The sequence below is a fragment of the Cephus cinctus genome, unplaced genomic scaffold, assembly GCF_000341935.2.
Source record: "Cephus cinctus unplaced genomic scaffold, Ccin1 Ccin1_scaffold0191, whole genome shotgun sequence".
NCBI classification, from domain to species: Eukaryota; Metazoa; Arthropoda; class Insecta; order Hymenoptera; family Cephidae; genus Cephus; species Cephus cinctus.
In genome coordinates this window covers 120,650-135,987 of record NW_014332912.1, presented here as the reverse complement: position 1 = coordinate 135,987, position 15,338 = coordinate 120,650, and the positions used below count along the sequence as shown (strand labels likewise).

General features: G+C 32.4%; 5 protein-coding genes across 5 annotated transcripts in view; 4 read left to right on the top strand and 1 right to left on the bottom strand.

Annotated features, from left to right (window-relative positions):
• On the top strand, positions 1-3,302 carry LOC107264761 (conserved oligomeric Golgi complex subunit 8). Its single transcript, XM_015733365.2, has 10 exons — positions 1-330; positions 416-487; positions 561-685; positions 758-1,033; positions 1,107-1,320; positions 1,398-1,558; positions 1,626-1,901; positions 1,972-2,160; positions 2,221-2,376; positions 2,473-3,302. Exons 1-10 carry the CDS (start codon positions 276-278, stop codon positions 2,812-2,814), a joined length of 1,866 nt encoding a protein of 621 aa, XP_015588851.1. The 5' UTR covers positions 1-275; the 3' UTR covers positions 2,815-3,302.
• On the bottom strand, positions 3,165-5,447 carry LOC107264763 (THAP domain-containing protein 5). Its single transcript, XM_015733368.2, has 3 exons — positions 5,215-5,447; positions 4,135-5,046; positions 3,165-4,055 (listed from the first exon to the last, which is right to left on the bottom strand). Exons 1-3 carry the CDS (start codon positions 5,283-5,285, stop codon positions 3,470-3,472), a joined length of 1,569 nt encoding a protein of 522 aa, XP_015588854.1. The 5' UTR covers positions 5,286-5,447; the 3' UTR covers positions 3,165-3,469.
• Positions 5,448-5,458: 11 nt separating this feature from the next.
• Positions 5,459-11,778, top strand: LOC107264764 (leucine-rich repeat-containing protein 9). Its single transcript, XM_015733370.2, has 14 exons — positions 5,459-5,814; positions 5,882-6,022; positions 6,107-6,244; positions 7,061-7,200; positions 7,293-7,497; positions 7,569-7,732; positions 7,801-7,930; positions 7,996-9,126; positions 9,236-9,391; positions 9,451-9,760; positions 10,074-10,267; positions 10,324-10,608; positions 11,312-11,513; positions 11,643-11,778. The coding sequence occupies exons 1-12, from the start codon at positions 5,491-5,493 to the stop codon at positions 10,498-10,500; spliced, it is 3,210 nt and encodes a 1,069-aa protein (XP_015588856.2). The 5' UTR covers positions 5,459-5,490; the 3' UTR covers positions 10,501-10,608; positions 11,312-11,513; positions 11,643-11,778.
• LOC107264765 (poly(U)-specific endoribonuclease homolog) lies at positions 11,500-12,311 on the top strand. The gene is made up of 3 exons (XM_025081953.1): positions 11,500-11,513; positions 11,563-11,992; positions 12,081-12,311. Exons 1-3 carry the CDS (start codon positions 11,500-11,502, stop codon positions 12,309-12,311), a joined length of 675 nt encoding a protein of 224 aa, XP_024937721.1.
• A 1,963-nt stretch (positions 12,312-14,274) lies between these two features.
• Positions 14,275-15,338, top strand: part of LOC107264760 (alpha,alpha-trehalose-phosphate synthase [UDP-forming]) — a 19,431-nt gene continuing 18,367 nt past the window's right edge. The window contains exon 1 of the mRNA XM_015733363.2: positions 14,275-14,445. The gene's annotated coding sequence lies outside the window, so the exon portion shown is untranslated. The remainder of the gene's footprint in view (positions 14,446-15,338) is intronic.

Genomic DNA, 15,338 nt, shown 5'->3' with positions numbered 1-15,338 from the left:
GGCAAGGTACATCGCCATCTAGTGTCGAACTTCCAACCTTGATTATTAGGACTAGTTACTGGCACATGTCGTCCCCCATTGGGGATACAGCCATAAGGAAAGGAAGGAGGATCTTTTTACTTTGTTCCTCTGTGGTGATGTAGTCATCCTAACTTAACCTTATCTAACACTTGCACTTGACAGTATGAAAAGTGGTTTGTGGTATGAGATGTTCAACGTGTCATACGGATAAGTTTGTGGAAATATTCATAATTAGTACATAAATTGTAACAAAAATGGATATTGAAACTGAAAAAGTTATTGAGTCAGTATTTCCAGATGGTATACCAGGTAAATTAACGTATATTATAATACAAAATTTATTTTCTATTTTTGTAATGTTTATTTTCTCTATACGTTTTTGAATTTATTATAGAATCATGGAAAGAGAACCCAGATTTTTATCAATACTTAATCAAACTTGGCGGCTTCGATATTGACCAATTAAGTGAGTTTATTTATATTAGCAGTTAATGCTAATAAATGGACTGTGATTAGTAAATATGAAAGAATAATTTTAGATAAAGAACCAGATCATCTAACCGATGAAAAGAATTCTGTGCTGCAACAAACACAAGAATTAGCATTTTCGAATTATAAGACTTTTATTAGAACAGCAGAGAGTTCAAGAGAAATTTTTCAACAGGTAATTAGAATGTAGAGTGAAACAAATTATGTTACAGAGGATATTTACCTTTTATTTATTTTTGTTGCCTAGTTTAATGAAACTGAGAAACGTCTAGATGGACTTGCACAAAATTTACCAGTGTTTGTTAGTAAGTGTCAATCATTTTGTGATGCCTCAAAGGATATTAATACTCATCGACGACTAAATAGTTTGACATTAACACGAAATGCTGAGCTTCTTGAGATTCTTGAAATGCCACAACTTATGGAATCTTGTTTAAGAAGTAATCAATATAACGAGGCTTTGGAATTATCCCAATATGCGAGACAACTTGGTACAAAACATGGAGACATTCCCATTATTGCGGTAAGTACAGTTACTTAATTGTAGGTAAAAGGTTTTTCATATTAAAACTATATAAAATTATTTGGTTATCCAGTCTATAGTGTCTGAAATAGAAAATAGTTGGTCAGGTATGGTGGGACAGGTAGTAAGCTCTCTTAGAGGAGACTTGCCACTTCCAAGGTGTCTGCAACTTGTAGGACTATTACGTTCAATGGATGCCTTTACAGAGCCTGAACTTCGAATAAAATTTCTTCAAGCGCGTGATAGTTGGTTTCAAGGTTTACTGAGCACAATTCCAAAAGAAGATCGTAAGTCAATAAAATATTCTGCAGTTTTTTGGATGTACATGAGAGATGTTAGGACACAAAATATCTTTATATTGCAGCTAATCTACATTTAACAAAGACCATTGAACTATCCCGGATACACCTGTTTAATATAATAACACAATTCAAAGCAATGTTCAATGATGATGACCATATAATCACAAGCCGTGATGTAACAATAAATGAATCAGCTATATTTTATCACTGGCTGGAAGAGAAAGTAATTTCTAATTATATTTCTTCAGAGATATCATTATTAAACATTTAATAACATAGTATCCTTGTAGATATCGCAATTCCTCACTACGTTAGAGCATGACTTGCCAGGAGTAACGTCCATTGACTCAATTCTTGGACAATGTACGTATTTTGGTTTATCATTTGGCCGAGTGGGAGCTGATTTTACAGGACGTATGTCTGACATATTTGTTCGAGTGATTGGTGAGAAATTTAAGACTGGAATTATTCGAACTACAAGAAAATTTGAAAAAGATATGGAAACATTTACTTTAATCAACAAAGTTCAACGTACTGATGTCAAAGTTGAAACATCAGCAAAGTCAGCAAGTATCATTTCTTAATAATAAAATGTAATTTAAAATTAAGAATGTATTAATATATTACTGTCTTTAGGAGAACCCACCGGAACAACTTGTTGAATTTTATCCTCTCGCTGAGTATTGTAATGGGTTGATATCTGCATTCAATGAATTAAGAGTTTGTGCACCCGTTGCATTATCAGAAACTTGTATGCGCCTATTAGAAGATTCGTTAAATAGTGTAGCAAAAGCTATGCTACTATTTTACAAACAGGAACAACAAGTACGTTTATTTTCCAATAAAAAATGATTCCTTATTGAATGAATGTCTATACAATTTCAGGCCTTTACCGCTGCTGAAAGAGAAAATATGATCAAATTTGCAGAATGCTTGAGTAAGCAATTAGTTCCCTATGTGCAGTATTCCATACATGCTATTTTTCCTCCAAGTCAAGTATCTGTATATTTGGGTATTTCAGTGGGACAATTACAAAAAGAGGTAAATGTTTTGTAACTCACAAAACAATAAGAAGTCGTGGCGTAACACTGCATTTACCAAAATAGAATATACTACAACACTTTTGTTTTCATTCAGGGTGTTACATATTTGGATCAAAAGTTCATCGTCGAACCTCTGGCTCTCCTGTTACCAATTAGAACTATAGCAAGAGAATCATTTTTGCCTAAGTTTGCTCCAACAGGTAGCTCTAGCACAGATTCATCAAAAGAAATGTCAGCATCTACTGGCATTTTATCAAAAGAGGATACGACACCACAAACAGAAGTGACTATTTCGAAAATGGAAGAGTTAACAATATCACAAACTGAAAGATTGTCTGAGACAATAACCCAGTCGTCCGAAGAATCAGTTGTTGAAAGTGCAGAGATAGAACAGGATAATGAAGTTAAAATAAATGATCCAAGCGACATTTGTTAAAAGTCTTGAAGCTACTAATATCATAAAGCAAAATTAAACCAATAGGTTGTACATTGCTATTCGTAATTAAATAAACTATAGCTTATTACTTATGGGAATTGACTGGATGATGAAATTTAATGACAGTATAACATTGAAACTTTAATATTCATGAAATGCCTTTATTCGAAATACGCATGTGATTAAGTGTTCCAAAAATGTATAATGAAATGAATAAGACGTAAATGTGAAAATTTCTTCATCCATTTTATATTTTGTCAAAAGTTCAGCATCTTTTGTACTGTAAACATTATCGTGTTAACAAATGTTATACAGAATTAACGCAGAATTCAGTTCACAGTGCATAGTCATTAATTAAAAATTGCATTCTAGCGAATATTAATAGAAAACAACATTGCCAAGATGATATACAAATGCTCCTTGAAGAAATGAGTGATCCCGCAAAAAGAACTGAAATAATTTGTTCATATTTGGTAAAAAAAAAAAAATAATAACTACTGCAGGTCTCTTAAACATTTTCAACGTTTCTTTCGGGAAGAATCGAACAACCGTGTACCTTTTAACTGTAAAACACTTTGCATCACTTTACAAACAATATGTGATAGAGATAAATTTGTTTATTCATTAGTTGTGCCACTTTCTTATCAAATTCACTTTATCCATCGATGAGACTTGGATCTAGAAATTCTTCATTAAACTCCATACTTCTATCATCCTCATTCAAGTCCATCACAACAGGGTCTTCAGTAATATCTTTGAGAACTTCATTGCAATCATCAGAAATTTCTCCGATAATTTCTCCGTCGTCTACAGTTAATCTTATGTTATTTTCCTCTTTGTTCTCTTCGTTGCTTTCTTCTATACTATTTTCATTCATCACATTATTTAAGAGGTGTGAAATATTCTGTGTGGAATGCTCACTCGAATATCTTCTTGTTTTTTTAATATCTTGTTTTATCCTCCTTACTTCTTTGAGCAATTCTTCATATTCATCTTCATCTACATCATTGTTAAAATTTTTATTAAATTTGCTCTTTCTTTTTCCTCTTGGTTCAGCAGCGTTAGTTTGATAACTATGTTGAATCTTCCTACCAAGTTCAGCAAGATGACTGTGTAACTTCTTGACCTCTTGTTGTTCAAGTTTTTGCTTCTCATGTAATGTTTTAAGACGTTTTCGTAACTGATAACAATCTTGGCGAGCTTTTGCATATAAATATTGTAGCTTCGCTGTAGATGGAGATCTGTAATGGTCATGAAGTTTGAATTAGTTTGTTGCTACTACTGTTCAAAAATATGTTTATAAATTATTTAATTACTTACTCACGATTCCAGGGCATATCAATAGACTTTGTGCTAACACTTTCCGGTATTATATCTGCTTGTTCAGATATTGATGTAGAATTTGTTTGTTTTATATTTCTTGTTTTAGGTTCAGTAGGTGAACATGTTCCAATGTTGTCAGCGCTGTCACATTTATTGTGCAATACTTCATTATTACCACTTTTAACTTTTATAAATGTGTACTCTGGATTGTGTTCATTCTTTTGTGGTAAATACACTGTTTCGTATGATTCCGAGATTATAGGCGGTGGTGATGAGTCATACTTTTTATTTATAGTTATTCTTAATATTGGCTTTTTAACAGTACCAGTTTTAGATGCGCATGGAGTTGTTGGAGTTGTTTCAATAATGTTATTGGTTTTGGATACATTTACATTATTCAACTTTGGTATAGGTACCTTATTCATTTGTGGCTGAACAATGTTATCAAACATAGTAAAGATGCATGGACTTGGTTTAGGTAAAATCTTTCGTAACTTAGATTGAGTAACTTGTCCTCCAGAAGGAACTTGGACAACTGGCTGAGAAATATTAGTCATTTGATTTATTTGTGCTGGTATCAATATGACAGGACTGGATTGTAACAGTGGCAATCCATTGGTCGCTTTATTATTAATCTGAAACTGCTGCAAAGGTAGTTGAAGTATCTGTTTCGATGCATCCACAATATTCTGTTCATTATTTGATTGTTTAATGCAGGTTGGTCGAATTGGAAATATTGATGGCACTGCAGATGGTTTTAAGAGAGGATATTTACGCACAGGGTGGAATTTAAGATCTCGTGTTTCAAAATGTGCACTGCATATTTGATCATGTTCAGAAGGTTGCCAATTCGCTAGTCCAATTTGTTTCAACCACTTCTTGAGTAGTACTTTGTTGCACAATGGAAACCTAAAAGATATAATTTCTTTAAATAAAAGACAATACTTCTAAATCATTTCCCAAAGTGGTATTACATTAATTTGTTACGTTATTTATAATAATCATACGCAATTTAACATTTAACCTAAAGGATAAATTGTTGACGCATTTACAGAAGTAATAATAAGAAAAACTCACTTGAAGTATCCGATACTCCTTGTTCCAACCTTCCTATAACTTTCACATCCTTGTATACAACAACTTTGCATTTTGCTGTTTTAATATTGCTGGAAAATCAAATTTCAAATTCGGTGCAAAGCTCGAGATCAACAAGCAATACCATTAAACAACCTGACTTAACCTAACCCGATACAAGGAGGCCTAAGAATTTCTAGGGATTTTTGCATTGCACACACTTTTAAAACAATTGAGACTGATTAATACTTTTAACGTGCAGTGCAAAATGTCTAATGTATGACTTCGCATGAAAAAACTTGCGAAATCTCTTCTGAAACAGGTTGTTCAATCAACATGAAAAGAAGGAGAACATTTTCCAGCAAAGAATTTCCCGCAATGAGTGAAGAAACCAGAGAAAATTATGCAATAAAAACGAATGAAGGAAAGAAACATGAACTGTATTTATTTTCATGTGAAATTCTTTCACTGAGAAATATTTACACGTCGAACCAATACCTGCACACTTTAGTTATTATTGGACAATCAAGTATCACCTCTTTAAATGGCATCTCAAAATTGATAAATCTGGAAGAACTGTGGATTGTCGATTGTGGATTAAAAGTAAAAGAGTCGTATGCGTTATTTATGCGAATCACTTTTCGTAATTATCTTCCTTGTCTTCTTACAGGATATTGCTGATCTTGGAAAATGCGTAAAATTAAATAAACTATATCTGTATTCCAATGAAATAGAAGAAATCCCTGATTTAGCGGATTGTTCGATGTTGACGATACTATCATTATCAGGGAATAATATTTCTAACATAAAAGTACATGATAGATATTATGAGACAAATATTTTAATATACATATTGAGTCGTAATGTTTCATTATGTAAATATATTTTTTTTTAGAGGCTCGAAACAATTACACAGGTAGAAGAACTTTGGTTAGGTAATAATAAATTGAAGAAAATGGATATTACCATCTTTTCAAGAAATTCTCAATTAAGATATATTAATCTCGCTGGAAATTTATTGTATGATTTGCAGGTCAGTGTCATAACTTTGAGTATCTGATGCAACATTTTTATTATTATAACCATTATTCTTTTTGTCTCTATTTGCAAGGATATCAAGAACCTTTCTTACTTGCCCAAGTTAGAATCTGTGATATTTACTGATCCTTTATATGGCGAGTGTCCTTTAGTATCTCTTCAAAATTACCCTAAATTTATTATTTATTATTTACCCACTATAAAGAAGGTGGATAATTATACAGTTTTTGAACACGACAGATGTCATATCAATGAATTTTTCAAGTAAATTTTTATGACCTATATTCGTCGCATACTTTTCTATATACAAAAAGTTTATAAAAATTAAAAAATTTGTATGCTAAAATTATTAACTGACACAAGATCATATTGTTAACATATAGAAACAAAATGCTATTTCACGATATACAGTGGCATAAGTATTTAGCACTCTGCTTGAAAGAACAGAAGGAAAAATATAAAGAATATAAACGTGGGATTCGCAAATTTAGAGCAGAATTATATGCATTCACAGTTGGACAATCATTGGTAATCAATAACTGTTAGTAATTTCATTGTTTACTAATATATTTTATGTAAAACGTCGAGATTAGATGTTTCGGAAAAATGATGTACTGTCCAAGAGTCTAACCCAAGAGTCTAATATAAAAGAAAGGTTAAAATTGTCTTATGAACAACTAGAACGATGGAATCAAAATATGTTGACACATTTAGATGTAAGAACGCATTAATAGAAGCTTTATTTGAGAATAAGGTATTTTATTTTACATTAAAATTTTTTTTAAATATACGTATTCTGATTGTCTATCAGATTCGAAAACACCAACTACGCATGAAAATAAGGTACTGTGAAAATTTAGAGTTTACTGAATATACATCTAAGACTCAAAACACGTTGACGAAAATTTGTCAAACTGTTATGGAGGAATCGATATGTCCTGCTGTAAGAAAGTATGATATCCTATATAGTAGTTACAAAAAAATGAATATATAGTGATAAAGGTAATGATGATAATTAAATTACAATATTTGGAATTTCATAGGAATTTAGGAATAACGGGAGTACGATTGCATAGAATTACAAAAGCTTTTAATAATGGGATCGATTTATATCGATATTGGAAAAAAAAGGATGAATACTCAACAGAGGATAAAAATGTTACTTTAAAAATTGTATCTCACCCAGTCGGAGTAAAGAGATTAAATGATTGGCCTTTTGACATTTTTGAATATGAATTTCTAAATACGGTATATTATTATAATTTAAATATTATATCATTTGATGTTATATAAATTAAAAGACATACTTTTTCATATAGGAAGAAGAAGTGTTGATTACAGACTGCCTGGGATTAGCAGATGCAAATTGGCTTTCAAAAATTTCAAATGAACAATACAAAAAGATGGAACGCACGTCAGAAACAGGAAGTACACATCGTATTTGTGTCTTTGTGCTCTCTCCAATCTCTATCCTCGCAGACAAGTAACAATTTTGTGAATCACAATAATTTTAGTATTCGTTAAAAACGATAATTATTATTGTTTCTGAAGGATGAATAACAGTGATAAACATTATGTTGCGCACAATGATTCATCAGGTGACACTTGTTTTGAATATTCTATAAACAATCCAGAAAAGATAAAACCAATACTCGCTGTAGAATATGAATATATATTTCAAGTATGTCTTACACAAATATATATCATTAATAAAGAAGGTTAATTTATAATAAATAAATTTATTAGATGGACGAAGAAGATAGTAATATGATAATTGTTGTTGAGGGATCAGATAAATTAATAAAGCAGCCATCATTGTGGAGTCATCTGACCATAAATAATATATGCCAATGCCTCAATGTAAAACAAGATGAAATTCAGAACTTAGTAACCATAAATCTAATTGGCGGAAATATCTCTACGATGGATATTCCGATAATTTTACCAAATTTAAGAGAACTTAACGTCTCTTATAATCGTTTAACATCATTACCAAACCCACAATTACTTGAATATATTCAAAAGCTAGATATTAGCTTCAATCATATAAAGTTGTTGAACTTCAACCGAAATTTATCAAGGCTGGAGAACTTGGACGCTTCATGGAACAGATTAACCAGTTTACTAACGAGTATAGAAAATTTGCAAAGTTACACGCAAAATTTGAACAACCTAAATTTGAAGAGTAATCCCTTCAACGATATCATGGAATCGGAACGCTTAATATTATTCATACAATTCAGTGGCTTGACAAAACTTCATTCTTTAAATGAAATTTTACTGGAAGACTTTCATGCGCGTCAATATATTTCCTGTACGAAAAATATATTTGATAAAATTGAAAGCAGATTTCAAGGCATTAATGCATACAGTCAAGATGTTATTTGTGAAATCAATCAAGGCCTAACGACACCTTTGACAATATCGAACAAAAACTTTGAACTGGTGAAGTTTTTGGAGTTATCAAACAATCGAATTAACCGATCAGATTTTCTTATCGAATTTATTGCCTTGGAGGAAGCAAACTTTTCCAATAATTTGTTAAGGAATATATTGTTTAAAATTCCTTTAAAGCATTTGGTTAAATTGAACCTAAGATCAAACTTGATTTTATCATCGGAGGGACTGACGCAAAATAATCTCCCGGTTCTAAAGTATCTGGATTTGACTAATAATTTCATAAAAACATTACTACCAATGGGAACATTCAAAAGTTTGAAAATATTTTTTTGTTCGCATAATCGTATCAGTAAATTAAAAGCTATACATAATATCAAGAATTGGATGGAGTTACAACTAATAGACCTCAGTAACAATCCTGTGGAGTCTATTGCTCTGTTCAAAAAATTCCTCGTCTTTTATTTGCCCACTATTCAGGTGAGTGGAGAATTTTATGAATAGATCAGATAAACGATAAATACGGCATATATCGTATGAGCGGATATCGCAAATCACATAATTAATATTAATGATAACCAATTTACAGTACATTTCTGGAGAACCTGTACAAGAATCAGACATTATAAAAGCAAGTAGAACATTTGGCCATCTTCTAGACAGAAATAAACTAATCTCTATGCACAATGAGAACGAATTAACAAATATCAAGCAACTCAGTTTGGTTTGCTGTTCCATCAAAAAGGTGGGCAATTGATTACTTTGTTAATTCTAGAATAATAAAGCAATACAATTTATTTTTAGGTAGATCTTCCAGCAGACATTCTACTGAATTTGGAAAGTCTAGATTTGAGTAAAAATCAAATAAAATCTCTATGGGGTTTACATTTACTACCCAAATTGCAAACTTTATGCATGAGTTACAACCGTGTAGAAGAATTTGGTCAATTACTCAAGACAAAAGAATTCAATTTAGAAAATAATGCATTTCCTTCCCTATGTACATTGCACTTAGATCATAATGGTATGAAATCCTTGGTGGACATGAATTTTCAAAGAATGCATTTACTAAAGTACCTTTTCTTACAACGTAATAATCTTCAGGATATAGATGGTAATATTTTATTTTTATGCTAAAAAGTATCTAATATACCAATAATAGGCCTATTTATTCTAGTGTTTTTAAGTGCTTCGGACCACTGTAGGTGCAAATAAGTCGAAAGCACTGAGAACATTGTTGTATTTTGATCAAATACATTCAATAAACAGAGAAACAACAATATTCTCAGCTCTTTCTGCTCATTTTCGAACACACCTACAGTGCTCTGGATCACTTAAAAATGTTAGAACAAATAGGCCTAATATTGTAATGTATATGTAGCTTTCAACTAAGAATATTAAAATGATATACTGTGATTATATTCCAGGAATTCAACTTTGCAAGACTCTGGAAGTCCTGATAGTCGACTACAATAATATTCGCATGATAACAGAGGAGAATTTTCATTTGCATAATAACATCAGAATGTTATTTCTAGAAAATAACAGAATAAAATATCTTCACTTCGTGAACCGATTACCGAAGATGGCGCAACTATTTATGGCGAATAACAGGATATCGGCAAGTGCGAGTCTTTAATTATGATGCACATTGAGACTGTTACTTAATCTTTTCAGGGCAAAGATGAATTAAAATATCTCGTATGTCTGGAGAATCTAAAAGAGCTTACACTCCTGGGGAATCCATTGTGCAAGAAGGCAAATTATTATAAATTTACCCTGAACATTCTCAACAAACTGAAACATCTCGACGGCCACTCAGTTCTTTTAAAAGATTATTATACAGTTGAATGAAATCTTACGAGTTCCAATTAATAGTAGTAGCTTAGATTGTTCCCGCTAAACGAAGAAAAATTTAATTCTGTTATTACAGATCTCTACGTATTCTGCTAGCTGTGAGATGTATGTATCCCTTTATCCCCAACAGTTGGCGCTATCGACAAATACTATTACAATGTTCCGATTTGTATCCGAATGTTGACATATGATATAGCAACTATACAGTCGCTGTCAAGTATCATTAAGAAATTTTTCCATTAATCTTGTGAGGTCCAAAGTGGCGTTACAAAATATAGTCTAAATAAAATAAAAATTATACGTAAAATAGATAGTATGAGTTCGGGTCATGAAATATCAAGCTAAACTATTGTTAAACAATATATTACAGATAATCTAATGTTGTCCATATATTCATTCATTTAAATAAATGTAATTTATAAAAAGCGTCTTGATACGCTAAATTACAGTGAAGAACAGATAATCTAACTTACAATGTACAGTAAACTATCAATGGTGTTTTTATTTACAGTATTATTTTTTATTGATGCAGACGTTCCATTGGTGTTTCGTGACAGAATTGGTAATTGAAGGTTATCACAATTACTATTTTTTCTTTATTTACAACATTTTTATCATTGGTATAAAGGAACATTGTTCAATTATTGCATTTCCTCTTGGTAAGCAGTTTTTCTGTACGAAGAGATTCATAATTGGAATTAAGTTACATTGTTAATAGAGGAAGATAACGCTAAAACTGAATTTTTATATGATAACGCTAATGATGATCTTATGAATGATACTTGTTTATTTTATGATTTTACATCAGATGGGAACTGTGCTGGATATACGAGTACATTTATGATTGATGATAAAGAATTAAGAAAATTTTCGGGAAAGTTATTTAGGAAAGACTCTCATGAATTATACAAATATGTAACAATAAATTATCAAGGACATACGACATCGAGAAACTCTACGGATGAAGCACCATTAACGTAAGAATATGTTTACCACATGAATATTATAAGGTAAATAAATTCAATTTACCAGTACAATTTATATAAATACAAATTTTAGGTTATTAAATGTTTCTCCAAAGGCACTTGCAAGTCCTATTCCAAAACTTGTGCAAAGGCTATATGATAATTATGAATTAGATACACGTAAAGAAGAAGATGTGACCAAAGAAGAGAACACGGAAGAAGATGCCTTAATTGATGCAATTTTAGCCACTGATGTAATGGCTAGTACTATGGATTTTTTATCAAATAAGGGTTTCTTCAATAAAGATTTTGAAGAATTCAAGAAAACTCTGAAGAATATCTGGTTTAGTGTTTTTTCTAGAGAAAAAGGAAAATATGGAAGTTCAGGATTTGAACATATATTCTTAGCGGAAAAGAAACGTGGTCGAAGCATAGGATTGCATAATTGGATTTTTTTCCACACAGAAGAGTTAGCAAAGAAGTTAAATTATTTTGGATATTTACGTAACTTGGACATTAATGGCGTGAGTAAATATATGCTAATTGCTCCGTAATATAACAAGTCAAAATATTGACTAAGCTGGACAGTTTTTATAAGTTTTATGATTCCAGAAGGCTGCTGTAGCTATGCTTCGCTTTACATATAATGGAAAGATCAAGAGTTCATCCATGTTTATTGGAACTTCCCCAGAATTGGAAATGGCCTTGTATACTCTTTGCTTTTTTGCAAGACCAAACCGGTATTGCAGACTTTCATTGAATGAAAAAAAATTAGGAATTCAAACATATGTATGGAATGATAGAAACAAAGAATTGATTGCAGCTGCGTTTCCTATGATATGATGACAAATTATATTTGTCATCAAAATTCTTCTGAACTTAGTACTGCCGATACGTTTTTTTTTTTATACATATCATGATCATAACATAATGTCATTGTCATCATTATTTAAATTATACAAATATTTATACTTATTATATATACTTAGTAAAAATAACAAATTGAATAGATAAACAAATGTAAAATTATATCTTAATGAAATCTTAATAAAAGTAAATTTTGTACTTTGAGTCTTCTATTGAAATTAGAACATTCAAGATAGGCAATCTACATGTAGTAGATAAACAAAAGGGTGCGCACAAATCAAACGAAATGTGATACTTTAATAATTTATAAAAGGGACTGATAGGGAGAAAAGGGAATTAATTCATCTAACATGAAATGTCCGCACCTCTAATTATCACATGATTACCGCTTTTGATTCCTAATTCCTTGATCATGCGATCAAGGTTTGACAGTGATTAGATATGTTATCGCTCAAGGATTATGAAATGCGTCAACACTTAATTAGCCGAATGATTGAAGCCATAAATTCCAATGGAGTGGAATGATTTTTAACGGAAAAGTCCAGCTGCGAGATAAATTCAAAGAAAGTTCGCTTTCGTATTGATTACCAGGCATCGGATTGGCCAATTCAGATTGTTCACGTGCTTAACAGCTGATCACAAATTATCGCTTTATTGTGAAATTAGTAATGCGATCGTCATAAAGATTGATCGTGACGACAACAATCATTAATAATAGATTACAGTATTACCTCTCTAATGTTTACCCTGCGTAGTTTTTCTCCTCCCCTTAATTTAAGGGGGGGGGGGGGTAGTCCCACCTCCGCTCTTGCCCACAGTCAAATGTAAGCGCGTGGAAATACGTAATTGTGGGGGCGTATGTTCATGCATTTTTGTAACTGCCACAATTGGAATCTTCCCTTATTTGACTATTCTCGGAGTTCCTAACTCCTTGCTACAACTGCTTAGAGAATTTATAGGTATTGTGGTTACTCGATAACGAATAAACAGAACTATGCGACTGCAAGAGCAGAAAAAATACAAAAACGAATCATTCAATAATACTTCACATTTAAAAATGAATATGAACCGGGCCTAAAAAATAATTTTATGCAGTAGTACTACAGAAATCATGATATCAATCAGATAAAATCTCAATTACAATATCGATGTTGAACTTAAGTCGACAAACTCGCAGTACAGTTTTAACACTATTCCTTAATAATAAATATTATACTGAATTACAGTTATACAAAGGTAAACATAGAAGATAAATGATACAACTATAGATCCTTATCTTGTCAAAGAAACACGAGTTCAGTGCATGCAATGCGATAATCGTAATGTGAATTATCTCATTGGCATAAGCCGAGAAAGCCGGATTATAGTTTTACGGTAAAAAGAAGTACTATCTGAATAATATTCTACTGAATGATAAATATGTTTTCCTTCATTACTTCATACACATTAACTGATATTAAGAAACCTCGCATCAAACGCGAGCTTTGATGTATCTTCCTTCGGTAGGGAAGCGTCGTTCATCAAGACTGATCGACGAATCCTATTAGGGCCCGGTCTGACAAAGTTAACAGAGGGTTAACTTTGGTGAGATCAGCCCTGAGGTCGGACATGTAGTTATTAGCTGTGTCGCTAAACTGCTCGCTATGCGCGACATAGATAGAGCTCGATACGTTAGTCCATTTTGAAAATGGCGCTACGTAATATGGACCAGGACGATGAAAGGAAAGAGGAAAGATAGTGTACCGCTACGTATCGTGCGGCATTGCTAACTTAAAGTTCGGTCTCTGATTCATGTGAACTTGACAGCAACGATAACCGCCCTTCGATTGTAATTGCAGCTAATAAACCTCCATCATTCGGCTAGGGATATTTGCAAGTACATGCGAGGAAGGGATGGCAGGCGTGTCACATGCCGACAGAATCGATTACGCGGGCTGAACATTCGGGAAACAGTACCTTCTCGAAGGCACCACCTATAAAAACACTAGCCGGTATACACGTGAGTGTGTGAAGTTCATCGAAGAAACCAGACGGTCGCGGTATCGCTATTCGCAATCTTCAAGCATTCTTTGGGAAGTGTTCAGCGTTCGATTTTATCACAATTCTTAAGGTGGGTGACAGTGTATATTTAAGGTACGTACCTTTAAAGGGATACGATTGATTTCGCGATAACTCACGTACGACCTACAACCTCTGATCCTGTTCAAGACGTTCCCGTTTCACTGTATTCAATGCTATAAACTATAAACTTTAAAATTCGAACACGTGTTTTTAGAAAAGTATGGAATTGTGTAACGGATTTAAATACATTTTTGAGGTTTTTCGAGCACGTAAGATTCTGTGCGAAATTAGATAATCGGTCAACGTTTCGTGAACGTTTTGTCAAAGGTTTCTTCATTATTTATCGCTGCTACGATTGCTTAATAATGTTGTGAGATCTGGCGAACACGCGGGTGGTTCGTGTGACAGCAGAAAGAAAACGTTGAATTCATTTTCGGATTTCATAAACGTCGCTCGGTCATCAGCAACGTACGTAAATGATAATTTAATGCATTCTCAAAAGACAGGATATGATAAGAACTGCTATCAGCTGTGTTTACATCATCGAGAAATATTGAGGCTCTGTGCGACATACCACGCACTCGGTGAAATAATGTTTACTCTGAGATTTAGTCACTAATAAGAACAATTAAATAACTCAAGTGATCAAGGCTAACCTAAGACAACTATAATTAACATGAGTGCGTAAATACGGTTTAGACATTAATTATATATTACAGAATGTATGTATATAGACGTGCATCCGGCTACGTCCAGACACATAGTATATTAGACATAAATAATTCTGTATACCTAAAAGATATTTTTATGTCGTGCTTTTAAATAATTTCCATTAGCGCAATATATTCCTGGTTTTACATATACATATATATATATATTTCTCGTATCTATACTTAGTCCATGAGAATAGGGTGACATATGGAGGGGGGGGGGGGGGATTCT